The 19,604-nt window shown below is 49.6% G+C and overlaps 1 protein-coding gene across 2 annotated transcripts in view; it reads right to left on the reverse strand.

Annotated features, from left to right (window-relative positions):
• Positions 1–762: 762 nt before the first annotated feature.
• The window catches only part of Kirrel1 (kirre like nephrin family adhesion molecule 1), a 109,084-nt gene continuing 90,242 nt past the window's right edge, over positions 763–19,604 (reverse strand). Inside the window, exons 4-16 of one of the 2 annotated variants that reach the window (XM_047562098.1) lie at positions 15,977–16,134; positions 13,377–13,527; positions 12,189–12,294; positions 11,888–12,036; positions 11,575–11,702; positions 10,689–10,863; positions 10,500–10,600; positions 8,588–8,786; positions 7,355–7,462; positions 7,049–7,188; positions 6,200–6,364; positions 5,697–5,987; positions 763–5,050 (exon numbers count right to left, since the gene is read on the reverse strand). In XM_047562098.1, the coding sequence (XP_047418054.1) occupies positions 5,036–5,050; positions 5,697–5,987; positions 6,200–6,364; positions 7,049–7,188; positions 7,355–7,462; positions 8,588–8,786; positions 10,500–10,600; positions 10,689–10,863; positions 11,575–11,702; positions 11,888–12,036; positions 12,189–12,294; positions 13,377–13,527; positions 15,977–16,134 (1,886 nt within the window). In that variant the 3' untranslated portion in view covers positions 763–5,035. The other variant, XM_047562095.1, reaches the window with a different exon arrangement.

A 19,604-nucleotide genomic window follows, 5' to 3' on the forward strand; every position in this document is an offset into this window, starting at 1 on the left:
ATCAGAGGGTTCTGATACCCTCTATCCCTGGCTGTGTTCTATTCCCTTGTGTACAAAAAGTCTCCTGTGAACAGTCTTCAGCTTGCTTGGTCGTTAACTGGATGAGGAAAGCGATAAGCCCCAGAATTTTTCTCATGAGTTATAACTTTCAAAATCATTATTTGAAAATAATTCCAGGTATCAAATGTTCCCTCAAACTACTCACAGTGAAATCCCAGAAAAACTCTACTAAACTCGGAAAATTTAAGATTTCTCAGTGGGGTGTCCTCTGTGTGTACACTGCCAAACCATCTGTTTCACCACAAGTTCAAAAGGTTGGAGACGTGGCAACCTTTTGCTTTTTACCCAAACTGTAGCACTTTAATAAATGAAACCAACTCTGCCTGCAAACCCACTTCCAATTCCTTTGGGATCCGGATCCTAGATTCAAATGCTCCCCCATGCTCATAATCAGGCTGGGTACAGAACATTGGGAGTCTATGTTCAAAACAAACAACAAAACCCAGAGCTCCTAGTATTTATCCCTGAACTGTTGTAACTGGCCTCAGGGTTCTGTAATAGTCACAAACTGGTGAATAAGATGTTTGCCACAATGGCCTGGAGGTGACACAGATATATAGCCTCTCCAATCTTTTTCCCAAACCTGGACCATCTCACTCCAAACCAGACAGGCTTTTAAGTATCTAGTTGCTTGTGTATTAAATGACACAAAACATCATACTTTTTAAAACATTTATATTTATATATATAAAAAAATTAAATATATATAATATATAGTGTGTTTGAGACTAAAAATATAGTACATAATATTTAAAAAAAAAGAAAAAAAAGGCAGAATAGGAAAAGGTGTGAGGGACACACAAATACACATTGCTAAAAATCTACGATGGTTTGTCCTAACAAAAATAATATTTTTTTTCTTCTTCTCTTAATTATCTTCATGGATCCATTTATTGGGATTTGGGCAGAGAAAATTCAACTGGAGCCAGAAATAGAGGTTGCAATCCCAAGAAAGGGGTAGAAAATGTGACCACAGGGAGCCTTGGGCCTCTTCCTGGTGAAGTTGGAGGCAGCAAAAATCTTCTGGGTCACTATTGCTAACGAGATTGTGTCAAAAGTTTGATTGTATTGGCAATTTGGCTATTCTTTCCCCAGAGTTTGTGTGTTCCCAGGTGCTGAATCTGAAAGCTCCAGAAGCCAATAGGAAGGACCCTGACCCACCAATGCAGAGACCAGTGGTCAGGGCCCAGCAAAAAGCCCAGGGATGGGGAACAGCAGACTGGTAGGAATGAATGACAGTTCTATGCACATGGAGTTATTATTATTGTTGTTATTATTTTTAAGGGCAGGCTTGTACCAGAACTGCCCACTATGGCCTGTGACTTCTGTGCAGCAATTATTTCTCCAGCGGCAGGGCCTGGAGTTCCCTCACAGTGATGCGAGAAAATGGGATTCTGCCCCATCTCCCAAATTCAGAAATCTCCCAAGCCACACATCTCTGTTCTCCTCACCAGCCCAGAGGCTGAGTGTCAGAACCAAGCTGCCAGAGGTGAGTTAATGACCTCAGAAACAGTCTGACTTTGACGAGAGAAATACCATGAGGGGAATGGAGAAGGGAATGAGATCTATAGATGCCAATTTTATAGCCTTTTCACAAAAATAAATGTCTTTCTAATGACATCGATTTGTCTGTGTACCTCATTGTTCCCCCATCACCTCCGCACTGGGCACACCAGGGTCAGGAGCCTTACTAATTCTCTGGAGTGATTTCTCCAACACGTAGAATCGCCTGCAGAGGCACAGAGCAATGACCTGCCTCAGGTCACACGGAACTGAAATGATAGAGGACCAGGGTTTCTGAGCCTGGGGTGGCTTTGGGAGGTCCTGTAGTTCAGCCATAGAATGAAGGCTGTGACCAAGTCAGCTCATTCCCATTTGGGGTCTTGGCTTTAACAAGGGTTTCATCGAACCCCAATGGTCTAACCTTGCTGTTTGTGGCCAGGTGTATGGAGAGACCATCTGACTGTTTTAAGGAGCCCAGGACTTGATGCTCCTGACAGTGTCTGCAGTTTCACAACAGGGATGGAGGGCCAGAGACAACCCTGCAACCGTGCCCCATCCTGAAAGGCAGAAAAGGCTTCCCTCAAAATTTTAAGGAAAGCAGCAACTGCTGGATGAGGAGAGAGTACGGCTGGGACACGGGGTGGTCAAACTAACCTTTCATTCCAAGTTTGATAATTGAGGGAGCCTAGTACTGATCTCATCCCTGACTACTGCTGTCCTTTCTCACCATGATGGGTTTCGTTTCATGCAAACTCTATGGTTGGACTTTGAGGGATCCAGTATTTAGGATGCAGTCTGGGCACTTCACAAGCTGAGACCATAGGTCATCCAAGGTAATAAGAATCTCTTTGAGACCCAAAGCTTATGTCAAAACCACTGACCTCCTCTTCCCTCTACCTGCTCCCTCAAAGGGGTCAGCTGGACCCATTCCCACCCCAGCTCAAGACAGCTGGGACTGTAGGCTTTGCCTTGTTCAGTAAGCAGGATGAGCTGTCCTTTGGGCTGTAAAGTGTTCCAGAGGACCCATCACCACCCCCAACCAAAGAGATGCTTGTAACCTGGGAGCAAGTAAAGGAAATCCACCATGCCCTTCCCTAGTCAGTCTCCTTTGCAAACCTGTCAGAATCATGTGGGGAGCAGCACAGAAAACTAGGGTAGCTGTTGCTGCTTGCAATAAAGGGGTTCCTAGTAGAAATTAATTCACAACACTTCTGACAAGATAATGAGCACATGGTGAAAGCTTCTTTCAATAGGGGAGAACCCCTCAGCTCCCCAACCCTCACCAATTGCTTACTGCTCCCAACTCCTTGTCAGAGAAGCACAGTCCCTCACCATACCTCCCCAAGTGAACAAAGCAAAAACAGAATCATTACAGGTTTGTGCAACTCTATCCCCTCATTTTGCAGGACAGAAAAAATTGGAGGAGATGAACATAGAGGTCAGGACAGGTCACTATAAATGACAGCATCAGAACTGGATTCTGGATCTCCTGACCACTAGCCCCTTTCTCTTCCCACTAAATGGTAACATTAAAGGGAATCAGGATTGCCAAGTTCTGCTGGGAACTACAGCTTCAGATAATAGAACCCCCTGTTCAAGGGCATCTTCCCCTCCCTAGATAAGCTATTCCACTTGGTTCACCATGCAGTTCCCACCATTTAAACCCCAAAAGAGGATATGAGAATCTGGCCAAATCTCAAACAAAAACGAATATTTTTTTTGAATACTCCTGTTTTAAGAGTCACCCTATTTAGACTTAAATTGAATTAGTTTGAATTAGCCATAGCTTCTGGTATCTATGAAAATTTGCACAAATTTATCTGCACAGGAATCTGCATTCTGGACATCTTCTCACTGTGCTCCCATGAAAGGATGTTGTAGGAGTGTATGAGCTTCCAGGGATGGACTATAGCTGGAAACCTGCAAATGTCGCAGGTAGGTCCCATTTCACAGGGACTGTCCCACTGAAGCGGAGGAGGATGCAGAGACAGGCTGGAACTGCAGCTACTGGCTTCCCGGGTACTACGTGGTCTTCACCAGCAAGGGAATGGCTGGGAATGTCACCCCACAGACCCATCTGTAAGGGTGGTGATGGCCCGTGGCTGATGAGCATGTAACTCATTAAAGCGAACATGACTAATGAATGGTGACCACCGAGAAAGGGCAAGGAGGATTCTGGGAGTTGCAACGAAGCTCCCCTCTCATCGGGCTGGCAGTGGGTGGGGAGGCGAACTGCAGACGCGGCTCCTTGGGAAGACAAGGCCTGGGCAAGGGTACAGATTCTCTTTGGGGCGCCTGTTCTCTTTGGTCAGAAGGTGGTGGTTGAGAAGCGATTGCGTGGAATGTGTGTGGGCATGCGTGCACGTGGGGGTGGGACAAGAGCACGAGCTTTGGAATGCCTGCAGTACCTTCCGCGCCACCTTCTCCATCCGATCAGCACTGAGTTCTCCTTCAGAGCCACTACCAGGCCCGCTTCCGCTCCAGGTCCCCTCACCTGGCTCTCCTCTGACACAGTAACACTTGACAGCCTGTCTGAAGCTTCCCAAGTACCGCTCCCTGCACAACCGCCCACACAGGGATGGTCATCCAAAGCTAGACACTCAAGGCACTGAAGTGGAAGAAGGAATCTGATTGGTCCAAGGCGGGGGAAAGACACTTAAACCAAAACTTCCCTGGAGAGAACATCTCCCATGCCCGGCTGGAAGGTGGGCCCTAACCAGCTGGTGGGGCTTAGGGTACGACAGCAAAGTCAGAGAACTATGCCCTTCCCTAACCCTGTCAGAGCCCACCTGGACCACCTGAATGTATAAAATGGATTCAAAGTGCTTGGAGACTGAAAGGGTAATGGAGGGTGCCAGGAACTTGGTGGAGAAGAACAGGTATCCCTTTTTCTTTCCACTGGGACTTGTATTGGGGCGGGGTAACCCCTACAGCTTCTTTCCAAATGAGGTTTTAATTGTTTTTTTGTTGCTTTTGAAAAATAGCCTACAACACCCCTACCTCAACCTACTACTCCCAGAGGAGGTTCAAGGGTTAAAGTGAGGAAATGGGGCAGACGGGGAGAGAAAGGGGCTTGAGTGCCTCCCTCTAGTGTTGGTTCTGGGAACTGCCACACAGCGCACAGTGGTCTTTTGCTGATCAATCAGGACAGGGTCCTGACCTTTCCTTCTCCACCACAATTGCAACTTATCTGGCTGGCCCCAGCAGGGGAAGAAGGGAAGGGAGCTGTGCTACTGGAGATTTCTGGATCCCTCTGCACGCTGACAGACAGATGTCCACAGTGACAGCTAGAGTGACCAGCATTTTGATCCCAGCCGAGTGGAGGCTGGAGTTGAACTCAGTGCCAGGGTTGTTCTGTAGACAAGAGCCAACATAAACCCAAGGTCCCTTCTGCAGTGCCCTAAGGGACAGATGCATCTAAGACATAAAAGCAAACAAAGGGACTGGATGGGCTATCCTGTTTTCCATCTGTCTAGGTGGGTACCCCACCTACCGACTGGGCTACCCCCAGAGTGCCAGGGTGCCAGAGCCACCCGCTCTCATACTTAAATGACCCCTAGGTCAAAGCCTGCCAACCCCTGCGTACCCACTGTCTACTTATGGGAGACCAGAGGGGTGGGATAGAAAGGGAATGCTAAAAAGTGCCCCCTCTGTTCTCCCCATCCTTGACTTTCCCTGTCCCCATGCTGGGGTCAACAAGAGCATAGGTCAGAAGAGACACAACCTCCCGAAGAAGAGGGAAGGGCAGGCCCAGGAGGCTGGGGCATGCGCAGAGCACCATCCTCGGGACGGGGTGTTTCTGGGAGACCTGCTCCCCACCTGCCATGGTGGGAGGAGGAAGGCTGGTCCAAGAAGGGAGCAATTAGCAATGCCCCTGAATATCAGGGAACAGCTGTGAGAAGCCTTCTCCTCTGCCCCGCAGAGATGCCCCAGCCATGCTCTGGTCCCTACACGTGAGTCTGCATGCGCTGCTGGAATCGCTGGCCGTAGTCCGAATGCTGAGAGGTGTAGGAGAATCGAGTGGCAGTGGCGTACTTGCCGATGGGGTCGTACGCCTCATATGGGGTCCGCTCCAGGCTGGAGGGTGGGGCCTGGGGGTAGCCCAGTCGGTAGGTGGGGTACCCAGCTGCCCCGGGGAAGGGATGGGAATTGAACTTCTCGTAGTTCTCGTAGGAGAGCTGGCTGGTTGTGTCGGTGCCAGCAGGGGCAGCAGGGCCAGGGGCTGTGGGCTCAGGGCCATAGTCGGAGGCAGGGGCCCGGCTGTAGGTATTGAGCTGGGCATAGCCGCTGGAGTGGGAGAGACGGGATGAGGGGCGACCATCAAAACGGGCAGGGCCAGGGGCACGGTAGTCAGCATAGAGCACTGCCCTGGAGGATGGGCGGTCTTCGTGGGCACGCACATTGTAGTAGCCATTAGTGGGGTCCTGGGGGAGGAGGAGAGAAGAGGATGGAGGTTGGAGTTTCCTCTTGATGGGATCAGTCTCACCATGGCTTTCTGGGCCTCCCAGTCTGGCTCTCCCCTGTTCCCTCAGTGCCATTCTACCCCCACTGTTCCTTCCACAGACCTCCGCCACCCACAGGCTCTCGGACCCTATTTCCCAGTCAGTCCTTGTGCCAGCCCCAGCCCTTTTCCCACCTTCATCTCATACTCCTCCCGAGTGTCGATGGTGTCACAGCGCAGGTCCTGCTTCAGATCCACATCATCCTTAAAGGACTGCAGAGCGGCAGGAGCGGGTGTCAGGAGGTGGGGGCCCTGCTCTTGTCCCCCCTCGCCAACCCCGTCCCCATGCCCAGAGGTCACCTGCTAAGGGAAAGGTCTGGGGTCAGAGGCAGACTTGCATTCTGTATCTTCCCCCAGCAGAGGCACTGGGATGTGGTAGGAAGAGGTCAGAGACTGGCTTCCAGCATTAATTTTTCCTGGTACTGGGGATGGAATCCAGGGGTGCTCTACCACTGAGCCACAGCCCCAGTTCTTTTTATTTTTAATTTTGAGACGGGGTCTTGCTGGCTTGCTTGAACACCTCCTGCCTCAGCTTCCCAAGTCTCTGGATTACAGGTATGTGCCACTGCCCCTGGCTACCCAGCACTAATTCCGCTGCTAACATGCAGTGTGACCTTGTGTATGTGAGCTGCTATTTGGGGCTGTTTCCTCATCTCAGTGATGAGGGGGTTGGAGCAGAAAACATCTAAGGATGTCCAAGTCTGACTCTGTGTGGCAGAAAGATGGGACAAAAGAAGCCTAAGGGAATCCCACCCCTGCCTGTCCTCTGCTGGAAAGAAACTAACCTGGCATGTGTGTGTGGAGGTAGGGGTGAGTGTGTAAGTGTCCGTGTGGGTGGAAGTGTGAGTTTTTGTGTGGGAGTGTGTATGGCAGGACCAAGGTAAACTGAGGCAGGTGAGAGCAACTGCAGTTCTCAGAGAGCTGGTGGAGCTGGTCCTGAGAGTGTGAAGAGGGCACAAAGCTGGGGAAGAACAGGAACCTCACCGAGTAGATGGCCTTCATGACCCGGGTCGCCGTGGAGACGCTAGCAGTATCATCTTCCCGGTCAGAATGCATCGTGAGTGGCTCTCGGTTCACTGTTTCCACCTTGATGTCCAGTTTCCTCAGGGTCACATCCTTTCGACCTGGCGTGGGGAGATGCAGCTGGCTCAGGCGCTTTCTGCAGTGGCTGCTTCCAGCCCCCACGAGCTGGGGAGCTCAGCTGCCACCCCCTTCACCCATCACAGGTGCTCTCTGCCGTGTGCCCTGGAAGGGGCAGTGGGGACAGGTGTGCACAGGGCCCATACTCACTGCCTTTGCGGCGTCGATAGAGGAAAAACACCAAGGCGATGAAGAAGAAGATGAGCAGGATGCCTGCGCCAATGGTGGCCCCAGCAATGATGCCCACAGGTAACACCTCTTCCGATAGGGGAAGGAAAGGAGCAGGGGTGAGGGTGGAGCCATACTGGGGATCTGAGCTCAGTGTGGGCCATGAGCTACAGTGGCAACCCTGGATGGTGTACAAGCCTTAATTGTGACTGAGCTTGTGGACCATATGAGGTTCAAGTTCAGGCTGCACTGGAGAGGGAGGTCTGGATTGTTGCTGGATTGTAGTGCTTTAGCTGGACCAGACTTGAGTTCATGGCTGTGTCCCATCCCTGCAGCTGGGCATCAGCTTGACTCTGGCCCTTGGTTAGTCTGTCTGCCCCTCTCTTTTGGTTCACCTGACCATGAAGTATGGTCCCTCCTTCCTGGGCAGGGTCCCTCCCTGCTTGGGGACAGTTGTCTCCAAACACTGATCTGCCATCTATGTTCCACTCTCTAGTCACCTTCCCCAGCCACACCACTCTCCTCTCCCTACCCACATCACACCCTGTGGCATCCTCAGCTAAATCTAAATCGATGAGATCTAGTCATTTTCTATGGTTCCCTATACCCAATGTCAATGGTTAGTTCTCAAAAACAAAAACAAATGCTGTCTTTTCCTTGTCAGACTTGAGGATGTCCAAAAGTCAACAGCAATCCATCCTGCCAGCAGTGCCTGAAAGAGGGAACACATCTCTCCTATCAGACTAAGGATTCTCGAAGCAGTAGGGGATCCCAAACTTACTGAGCACCTGTCATATGCCAGGCATTTTGTAAATATTGTCTCATTTAATCCTAACAAAACACCCAATGAGATAGGTAGCATTACTCCCTTGTACAGATCATTTTTCTCTATTCGAATTCATTTGCTTCCACTCTGTAAGTTCCTCCACTAAGCTGAAAGTTATTTGTGGCCAGGCACTCTGTCTTATTCACAACTGTCCCTGCAGCCCCTACTGCAGAGCCTGGCACATAAAGATGCTCAATAAATGTTCATAAGAGAGCAAATTTCCCAACTGAGCACCAAGGCTAGCTGGTAGGGCTACTCAAGAGAAGGAGTCCTCTCTCTCTCTCTCTCTCTCTCTCTCTCTCTCTCTCTGAGCCTTGCCCTGGAGAGAAGAGGGAGCAGAATCCCCGGGCTGCCCTGTGCGGGGCTGGGCAGCCAGCACGGCCAGTCACCTCGCTCTTCCAGCTGGATGATGGCTGTGCCTGGCCCAAAGCTGTTCCAGGCAGTGCAGTTGTAGTGGGTCTGGAAGTCAGCCTCCATGACATTGTTGATGGTGAGGGTGGACAACACCCCACTGCCCGAGTTGGTCCTCTCCACCGTGTATCGTTCCAGGGTCCCCACCTCTAGGAAGTTCTCCTTCCATGCCCAAGCCTGGGGTGGGGAGGACAGGAAGGCGGTAAGAAAGGAGGAAGTGGCAGAAGCATTTGCCCAGGTGTCACCGGCTCCTCCCTCTCGCACCCTCATTCCCACTTGCCCTGTGTGTCCTAAGCCCAGACCAACACTTACTCTATAAAGTCACTCACGCTATAACATCACAAACCTAATGCCTCAAACCCTTGGCATTGAATCTCCACTCTAAGAGGAGCACTGGCTTCCAAACATAAATATGGAGAATGTCAAATTTACTTAGGGAAATTCTGTAAAAAGGAGAGTCTCCAGGGAAGAGATCTAGGGATCTTTTTATTATGATCCCAAGTGATGTGGATGCAGCTGACCCAACAAAGGGAACCCCAGATGTTGCACAGAAAGTTCTGGATTGGGACTTGAGGACCCTGGGCTTCAATCCTGGCTCTCTCCTATCCGTGAATCCCTGTGTGGCCTCTCTTTCCCTCTCTAGGTCTCAGGTTCTTCATCTGTAAAATGAGAAAATCAGGCTAGCAATAAACAATACTCAAAATTTCTTCCAATTCTGGAGTCTGGGATTCCATAACTCAATCTTTAGCCTTAGCTTTTGTTTTTGTTTTTGTTTTTGTTTTTAAAACCTTTATTTTGGGCTGGGGAGATAGCTCAGTCAGTAGAGTGCTTGCCTTGCATGCACAAGGCCCTGGGTTCGATCCCCAGTACCGCAAAAAAAAAAAAAAAAAAACAAACAAACAAACAAAAAACTTTATTTTATTTATTTATTGTTATGTAGTGCTGAGGATCGAACCTAGTGCCTCACATGTCCTAGGCAAGTGCTCTACAACTGAGCTACAACTGCAGCTAGCCCTACCTTTAACCAACCCACAAGAACCTGCATGCTGGCACTGCGGACCCATCACAGGCTCTTGTGGTAGGCAGGAACTAGGGAGGATCATCCCCTAGACCCCAGCCTCCCTGACCTCCCAGCCAGGTACCCCACCACCACCATGTCCTCACCCACAGAGTGGAGCTAAGGAAGGGGAGCAGCCAAGAACTAACTGGCTCCTTTCCAGGGATCAATCCTCCTAGCTCTGCAAAGATTGCCCCCCAGGAGCTGAGTGGTCCGCTGCCCGGGCGGCCGTGGTAATGAAGTGTCCCTGGGCAGCCCTGGAGTTAGCCAAATGGTCATTAAATGTGATGAGGGGTTTGACGGTTAATGGTCATGGAACGAATTAATGGCTCATGGTGTCGGGGAGAAGAGGGAGGAGTGGTAAGGGGTTGGTAGGAGGAAGGCAGAAGGGAGAGAAGAATAGGCAGGGGGGACAGGAGAGCCCGTGGGGAGGGAGGAAGCAAGCAAGGCAAGGGGAGGAGGGAGAAGGGAAGAGAAAGGAATGAAAGATCAGGAGGGACGTGAAAGCACAGGCGATGAGCAGGCGAGGGGAGCTCACAGGGACCAGGGGCTCCACCAGCCTCACCACACCTGTTGTCTAATTACTTCTCACCGCAGTCTTACAGGTAAGGGGTGATAGTGCTATTTCCATTTTATAGAGCAAGACACTAAAGTTCAAAACGCAATGGGATTTGCTCCTGGTTAAAGAAGGAGGTGGGATAGAGGAACAGAAAAGGTAAAGGATTAGAAGACCAGGAAAGGGGGTGGGGACACTGAAGGCACCAAGCCAGAGGAGGCGAGAGGAGGCTGCGCAGGCGCAGGGGTTGGGGTCCAGGCTGGGTCCCAGCACTCACGATGCGGTCGGGTGGTGGAGTGCTCCCTATGAAACATTCCACTTTGCCTCCGTCGCCCCTTACAGCATACTGCACCGCCTCGCTGGAGATAATGGGGGGCCCTGGGAGCAAGAAGACATGGTTAGGGCCAGTCAGAACCTGCAGGTCCTGCCCAGTAGCCCCTACCCCCACCCCACTCAGGTCACTCACCATTCACATAAAGTGGCACTTCCCGCTCAGCCACTCCGATGCGAGGCACAATGGCCCGGCAGGTGTAGGTGCCGGCATCTGCCTGGGTCACCGACTTCAGAAGCAGCTGGTTGCTGTTACTCAGGACCTGGGCAGAGAGAGCAGCCTCGGGTGGGGAGCCAGGAGGCCTGGACCCCTAGGTCCGTGAGGGCCCCGCATTGGAGGCATTGGAAAGAAAGCAGGAAGGGCCACATGTGAATTCCCAGAAGGGAAACGGAGATCCTGAGTCCATCTGATTCATCCCCTGACTCTAAATACACTGGCACTTAAATGCATCATCTGTGCAAGAGTGGGCAGGGACTGAGTGGAGGCCAGAGAGGGCAGGTGGAGGCTGCAATAATTTTAAGATAAAGTCCCTTTTAATGATCTCCTCTAGTGTGTTTATTGCCAAACCAGGTAGGACACTTTACTCTGAAATTCCTCTTCCTACCATTCTGGTCCAAACTGTCATTAGACCCACATTAGTGGGTCTCTAGAGCTGTGGAATCCGACATTCTCTTCTCTAGTGAGTCATTCCAGCTTCCCCACTTTCCTGTGCACCATTAATTTACTGGCTCTTTTGCCACCAAAGCAATGTCACCTCAGGCCCTCTTTCCTCCTCCCCCACCAGCTGCATCCCATGCATAGGCCAGGTTGTCCCTCCCACAGCCTCTGAACTGGTCAGCTGTTGAGTGAGCAGGGGTAGGGCTGATTGCAAGCCACTGTCCTTCTCCTCCAAATCCCAGAACCCTAGATATATCCCAGGTTCAATTTGAAAAAGAATCCCAGCCCCCTCCTTGCCCCTTGCTAGACCTCCAGGGTCATACCCCTTCCTCCCAGTATTCAGAATGGCCAGGGAGACTCTTACCATGTTTGAGTCCTTTTTGGTCCAGGTAAGGGTGAGAGGGGGATTCCCAACCCAGACACAGGTGAGTGTCACATCAGAGCCAATATCTGTGGTTGTGGGCTTGGGGTCAACTACAATCCGAGGGGCAACTGAGATAAACACAAGCAACTCGTCAGGTCCAAAGCTCATCAGTCTCTCCTTCCTGCCCCTGCCCGGTTACCTCCCCTTGATGGTTTCCCCATCTTACTTCCTTCAGCTGCATAGATCCTTTCTCCCCTCCACCTCCACCCTTTTAAGGCTCTTTCTTCCTGTCCCTATCATTTCAGCTACTCACAGTGGACATTTACTAAAGTGCTGACGTTGGTGCTCCCCACTTTGTTGTGGACCTCACAAGACACGGGCTCCGTGAAGAAGGAGTAATCAACATTTGTCTCGTAGCGGCTCTCGTGGGCATCTTCAATCAGGAATCCCCCCTTGGCCCACCTGGGGGAGGATGCAACGCAGAAGTGGGATCAGGACTTGGCACGCTCTCCATTACATCCAGGAACACTGGCCTCTGCAGTACCCCCCACCTCCTGGTCTCAAGAGCCTCTCCACTATCCCTCCCAGAGTGCTCCCAGCCCCGACCCTATCACCTATAGCCCAGGATCTCAGGGTTGGCTGTGGCCTGGCATGTGAAGACAACACGCTCGCCTTCCTGCACCGTCTGTGGCTCAATGGACAGGGTCACTGTAGGAGGGTCTGCAAAGTAGGGGACAGGAAGTCAGGGTCTTTTCTGTCCCTTGAATTTCTTATTCTCTCCCTAGCACATATGTTCAGACCTCGCCATTCTGGTATGATCTGAGAATTTGGGTTTGTAGCACACTAGGTCCAATGAATAAATCATCTCCCTCATCTTTTCTATATAGGTGGAAGGGTGGTTGACCATAAAGGATGGTACCCAAGGGACAAATTATTCGATGGATGTAATGACATATGATGGCCACTAGGCGTCAGTGTGGGCTCGCTTGTCTCACTACAAGGGGAAAGGATGGGAGCATCCCCAAATTGCTGCTGGCACCCCCATGTTTCCCTGGGCAGAGGGAATTTACTGAGTATCCACCAGATAAGTATACCCCATACTAGGTGTTCTTATACTCTAACTTATTTAATTCTCACAACTCCAAGAAGCAGGTACAGGTCCACAATCTCTTATCTGAAACCCTTGGGACTGGAATTGGAATTTTTCAAAATTTTAGAAAGACTCGACTATGCAAAACCCCCAGCAGCATTTGGGCAATGTCACATAGTGACATATAAATACATCTGAAGTGAAACATATAACCCACTTTATTTATTATTTATTTTGGCAGTTCTGGGGATTGAATCCAAGGATGTTCACTGTATCACTGAACCACATTCTTCAGTTCTATTTAATTGTATTTTGGAACAGGGTCTCACTGAGTTGCCAAGGTTGCCCTTGAACTTCCTATCTTCCTTCCTCAGCCTCCCTAGCTGCTCGGATTATAGGCATGTGCCACCACACCCAGCAGAAGCTTAAGTTAAATAAGACTGTGAGGAACCTGGGTTCAGGTTTTGCCCCTAAATCACTTTCGTTTGGAAATGTGGATAAGGCATTGCTGGTCTGTGTTTTATTTTCTGCAACTACAACATCCCTTCTGTCAGCCCTCAGTGCCCATAGTTCCAACCAGAAAACTGAAGACAAGGAAGGGAACATTTGTCCTGGGGCCTCCGGGGGATGCTTATTTTGGGCTTCTCAAAGGCTGCCTGCATCCCCTCCCCACCTCACAGCCCCTACTGCCCCTCTGCGGGATCCCACTCACGATGCACATCCAGCTCAATGGAAGTCTCCTTGCCACTGGGGATGGCCTCATTCATGCTGCGACAGGTGAAGACACGTCCAATATCCAGGTCTGTGGGGTTAATGAGCAGCTGGCTGATGGTGGTCTCCCTCTTTCCATCCTTCAGCAGTTCCTGGGAAGGCCAAGGGTGGGTGACATGGTCAAGCCAAAAATTCTCTGCTCTCAGGGGACCACTGGGAGCTGAGCTTGGGCTGATGGGGGACTTTAAAGTTCAGCTCCCTCCCTTGCTCCCAACTTCTGCATCATGATGTGCTGTTGTTGTTTTTTATTTATCAGACTTTATTATTTTAGAGCAGAATATAGGTTCCATATATTCTCACCTCACAGTTTCCCTCATTATTAACATCTTGCACTGGTGTGATAAATTTATTACAATAACCAGGTGTGGTGGCACATGCCTGTAATCCCAACACCTTGGGAGGCTAAAGTAGGAAGATCACAAGTTCAAAGCCAACCTCAGCAACTTTGTGAAACCTGGTTTCAAAATAAAACTGATGTGATCCTACAATATGTATAATCAGAAAAATTAGAGACTACACTCCATTTATGTATGATCTATCAAAATGTATAAATGCATTCTACTGTTATGTACAACAAGTTAGAACAAATTAAAAAATAATAATAAAAAAAAGAGACTGGGGGTATAGCTTGGACATAGACAAGTCCTGGGTTCAATACTTGGTACCTCAAATATAAATTAATTGATTAGTTAAAACAGATGAACCAATATTGACATATTATCACTGAAGTTCATAGCTTGCACAAGAATTCACTTTGTGATGTACAGTTTCCCTTGTAGCATTGAGCTTCATTCTTGGAATTCTTTGAGCCCAGTGCGAGCCTTTCTCTTCTGGAGAGCCTCCTGGGGTCAGCCCAGGCTTCAGGACTCTGAGCCTGAACTTGGCCTCTCACAGTCAGGTTGTCCTACACACAGCTCTAGGCACATCCAGCCTGGTTCACTGGGTGTGTTTCAGTGCTGGGTCTTTCCGACTAACCTGTAAAATCCTTGAATTTAGGGAAGGGATTCATAGACTCAAAGATTCACACTGGCTCCGTGACATGCAAGCAGAGGTCCCCAAAAGTGGTCACAAGAGCCCTCCAGCTGTTTTCCATATTGTAAACTGCCTAAGGGAAATGATGCCATGAACCAAGGTAAGGTCCTGCAGTTTGACAATCATACATATATCTTTGGGGGCGGTGACAGTACAGTAACACTCATGTTGCTCTAAAGTGCCAGAGGCTTAAATAAATATGAAAAGGGTGGACAAGAAATACCATAACAAATTGACTTGCTTGACAGATTTTATGTGAATATATATATACACATATATACACATATATGCACATATATATGTGTATATATATATATATATATATATATTGTTTTTCAGTACTGGAGATTGAACCCAGGGCTTCACACATGCTAGACAATTGCTCTACCATTGAGCTACATCCCCAGCAGCCAAAATATTTTGAAACATGTACCCTACAAGAGAAAAATAACAGAGTCCTTGGTGGTAAAGGGTTAAGAACTACTGAGGCCAAATGACCACTTATAAAATGGTGACACTAAGGTCACAGAGAAGTGGAAGGAATTTTTCAAGGTCATACACTGTGTTAAGAGTAGAGCTAAAGACAGAATCCTTTAGGCTTATCCTTTGAAGAACATTCTCTTTCCCACACTGAGAAGCATCTCCTGCAGCGCTCAGCAAAGGTCTGGGCACACATGTACACACATATGTTTCCCATGGCTAGCCCAGGAACCCCAGAAACAAAGATTCTTTTTTTCTTTTTCATGGTATCCAAGATTGAACCAAAGGGTACTCTACTGAGCTACACTCCAGCCCTTTTCATTTTTTATTTTGAGAAAGTCTCCCTAAGTTTCTGAGGCTGGCCTCCAACTTGCAATCCTTCTACCTCAGTCTCCCAAGTCCCCGGTATTATAGGCATGCACCACCAGAAGGGCTTCTACCATCAATTTTGCCACGTGATCTCAGGCAAGTCACTTACTGTCTTTCTTTGCAACAGCTTCCTTATCAATAAAACATAAGCAGTAATCCCTGCTTCCCCAACCTCTTAGTTGTCATGATTGGGATAGTGTGCCAACCTGATGCTGAAGGAAGCAGGTAGAAGTGATTTGTGGAGAGAAAGCACTGTCAGACCCAGGTATAAATTCCAGTTGTGCCACTGGCCAGCTGTGTGACCTTGGCAAGGCATGCAACTTCTCTGGTTATCAGTTACCCCTTTGTGGGCTCAAAGTAGCACCTACTTCCTGGGACTTGTGTGAGGATTAAAGGAGACTGTCCAGAAAGTGCTTATCATGTGCCACACCTGGCATACAGGAGGTGCTTAATCAATGGCAGCTATTATTACTACTCTTCATTGCTGTTCAGCTAAATGGCACAGTGAACCTGGGAATCCAGCTCTGTTCTCTAGTGTATAATGAAAGGGTCCCTTCTCACATCTGTGTTCTCCCCAGTCTATGGTTAAACCCCTGCGGGGAAGGAAAGGTGACCTAGGGCTGGACCAAAGGAAGCCAGCAGGGCAGGGCAGGGTCTCACCGTGCTGGCCACAGCACCCTCCTGCTGCGTCCCATCCCGGAACCAGATGATGGTGGCTGCAGGCTTGGCATTGAAGGCTCGGCATGTGAGGTTGTGGGGGGTGCCCGCCTGCAGCAGAATCACAGGGCCTCCATCAATCCTGGTGTCCTCCGGGGGGACTGCGGGGGAGAGCAAAGCAGAGTCAGCCCAGGCTGCAGCCAACAGCGCGTTCCTGACCAAAACCTCTGTCCACAGAGGCATCCCTGCATCCTCCTCCATCTCCAAGTCTGAGTCATTTTTTGGTACCATACCCCGCATCATGGCTCATATATACACATGGCTCGTGGATACACACTACAGATGGAGCGATAGCTTCAAACTCAGGAAAGGGCTGGGCTCTCAGGCTTTGAGTACAGCTCACAGCCTAGGGAAGGGTGTCTACCCCCACAGGGCTTCTTACATCCATCCCCTCCAGCCTGCTCCTCTGCCTTGGGGCAACCAGATGGGCAAGCCTTTTATAGCAACTCCACAGCACCTCATTTTCCCTTTGGCACAGTTAAGACTTTGCCACCCCCCTGCTCACACACCTTCAATGCCTGCAGCGGCCTTGAACATGGTGAGTGCCCAGCACCTCAACCCTGGCTCTGGGGTCCTCAGTCAGGCCCTGCAGCTCTGCACCCCATTCACGATGGTACACCCTTCTCTCATGGCTGCCACCGGGGCCCAAGCCTCAGTTGCTACACAAGTTTCTCATGCCCTGTTCCCCAGCTGGTCACCCACAGCTCTCAGCGCTAACTAGATACAGCTCTTATCTGTATTTGAGTTACTTGCAATAATTATCTAACTATATTCCAACCAAAACTGTTACCCCCTGGAAAGCAGAGACCCTGCCCTACTAATATTAATATAGTTTCCAGTGCCTAGACCAAATCAGCCCTCTACTAAATACTTAAAGAATCAAATTGTAGATATCTGATGCTGGCAAATACTGAAGGGGCCTCTCTATCCCAAATCTCTGCAGGTTTCTAAATGCTCAGGTGAATCAGATTGTGAGTTCCCTTGGGGCACAGGCTCTTTTTATTTACTCTAAACCCTCAATGTCTAGCCAGAGCTTGGTAGTTAGCAGGCACTTGGGGGGATTTTTGCTGAATTAATAAATGGACAATTGATGGGATAAAGGCAGGAGGATTTTGATTATAATCTTTTTAGTGCACACAGTGATGATCAGCTGGAAATAAGAAAAGATTTTTTTGGCTTTTAATTTTGGCAGGGGATACTGGGGATTGAACTTAGGGGCACTTGACCACTGAGCCACATCCCCAGCCCTATGTTGTATTTTATTTAGAGACAGGGTCTCACTGAGTGCTTAGTGCCTTGCTTTTGCTGAGGCTGGCTTTGAGCTAGCAATCCTCCTGACTCTGTCTCCCGAGCTGCTGGGATTACAGGCGTTTGCCAGCACGCTCGCTGCCCCCTCCCTTCTTTCTGAAAAGACAAGGAGGACGCTGAGGGAGTTTTCCAAATGGGACCCTTGAAAGGAGACTCCAGGAGGTTCATGGAGCGTGGGGAGGAAGGGCTTAGAGTTTGTGAAATGAGGTTCCGTATGTTGGGGTTTCCAGTAGCAATGAACCACTTATAGCCCTGTCCTAGTGTTCTGTGCAACTCAAGCACGCCACATGGTATTCTGGGAAAAGGATGGAATTTAGAATCAAGTTGCTGTGGTTTCAGATCCCGGCACCTGTTTGCCTCCCTTGTGATTTGGGGCGAGTTTCTGGGGTCTGTGAGTCTTAGTTTCTTCATCAGAATCATAATGCCTACTCACTGGAGTGTCAGTGAGATGCTGTACGTAGATGTAGACTACTGTGTAAGACTCTTGTGATATGTAAAATGTGTTCACTTTGATCCCCTCCCCACCCCCTGGCTCCTGTCTGGTTAACTGTCCTGAATCCCCAGCTCCAACTCCTTGCACCCTGGTGTATCTGGTTCCAATGCCAGATGGGGGCAGGTTTGGGGATGCAGTTGGGAAACAGCTTGAGAACTAGAGAAATGTGGAGAGAAATGGGTGAGGGGCTGCCTCTCAGGGTCTCCTGGTCTTCCAAGGGCCCCTCAACGGTCACATCTTGCTGTCATACCAGGAAGTAAGGTCATGGATAATCAGAGCCCTGAGCTTCTACAGGTGGAGATGCCACACACACACACACCCAATTGTGTGGGGCCCCTCCCGCAGGCAGGATAACCTCCCGAGCTCTCCCATCAGCTCTCCATTCCCTTTGTTCAGGGAAGAACTATCCATCTGTCACTTCTGCCACCAGCCCACCCTTTTCTAGAATCTTTCAAACTCTTTGCCTACTCCCTATGAGCCCATCACTGCCCTCAGTATCTGGGCAAAGGAAAAAAAAAGTCACAGCAGTATCTCTCTGCCAGCTGTTAGAATGTAGGAGTCCCCGTGTGCACGTGCATATGAACACGGTCTTAGGATTTATGACTTAAATGTATATCAGTATGCACATGTGTCAGTGGCCTCTATTTCCTCATTTATAAAATTTCAAAAATAACATTGATACCGACTCCCCAGAGTTGTTGTTGTGGAGGTAAAACGAGATCAAGGAAGTGAAGCCACCTGTAAAGTGTAACATGATCAACAATAATTTCAGCCTTCCTTGGAAGTTTACCTTCTGTCAGCCATGGGTTTCCCGTATATGTTTTTATTTTACCTTACCACAAGGTATACTTCATTAATCCTTCATGGAAATATCATTAACCCCAATTTACCAATAAGGAACTGAGGCTTGGGAAGGTTACGCTAATGCACTCAGAGCCGTGAGGGTGAATTCGGTGGCAGAGCTGGGATGTGAAGCAGGCCTGCCCGACCCCGAAGCTGAGCTCATCGCAGTGCACTCTGGTTGTTATTGCTGTGAATAATGAGCTGTAGGTCTGCAGATCTATATCATGTCTGCATCTGCCTCTGTGGGGGAGCCGGAGGCCTCCTCTCAAAGCCTGCTGTAAGGAAGAGTGAAAGTTCATTCTGTGAAGATGGCTGGCCTGGGGAGGTGCGGGGGGGCAAGGGGCACATTGGCTGGGGATGAGGGGAGTTTATGAGGCTGGTGTGTAGGAAGGCTGATCCCAGGTCCAGGGCACAGCCCCCTCCTCAGTTCTGCCCTGCCCAGTCTCTGGGCCCCAGGTTGCCAGGAGGCAAGGCTCTTGGTTGCAGGAGGGCTGCAAGAAATAGCATGCCTTCTGTGGGGCCCCAGTGGCACATGCCTTGTAATCCCAGCCGCTCAGGATGCTGAGGCAGGAGGAACGCAAGTTCAAGGACAGCCCAGGAAATTTAGTGAGACCCTATCTCAAAAACACAAAAAGCAAAAAGAGCTGGGGATGTAGCTCAGGAGTACAGTGCTCCTGGGTTCAATCCCCAGTACTGCAAAATAAGAAAAGAAAAGAAATGTCATGCTTTCTTATTATCTCTGTATGGTGCCTCTGCCAGGTGTTTCAGCGCTCAAGAAAGAGACCAGGAGGGGACAGAGTCAAGGGAAAGGTGCAGCTGGACTAAACCTACCTCCCTGGCAGTTCTAACTTTTAAGGCCTTCCCTGGCTCCAATCATCCTTTCAAGTCAGGCCAGGAAGACCCCACCCAACACTGACCACACCCTCC

The sequence above is a fragment of the Sciurus carolinensis genome, chromosome 1, assembly GCF_902686445.1.
Source record: "Sciurus carolinensis chromosome 1, mSciCar1.2, whole genome shotgun sequence".
Taxonomy (NCBI): domain Eukaryota; kingdom Metazoa; phylum Chordata; class Mammalia; order Rodentia; family Sciuridae; genus Sciurus; species Sciurus carolinensis.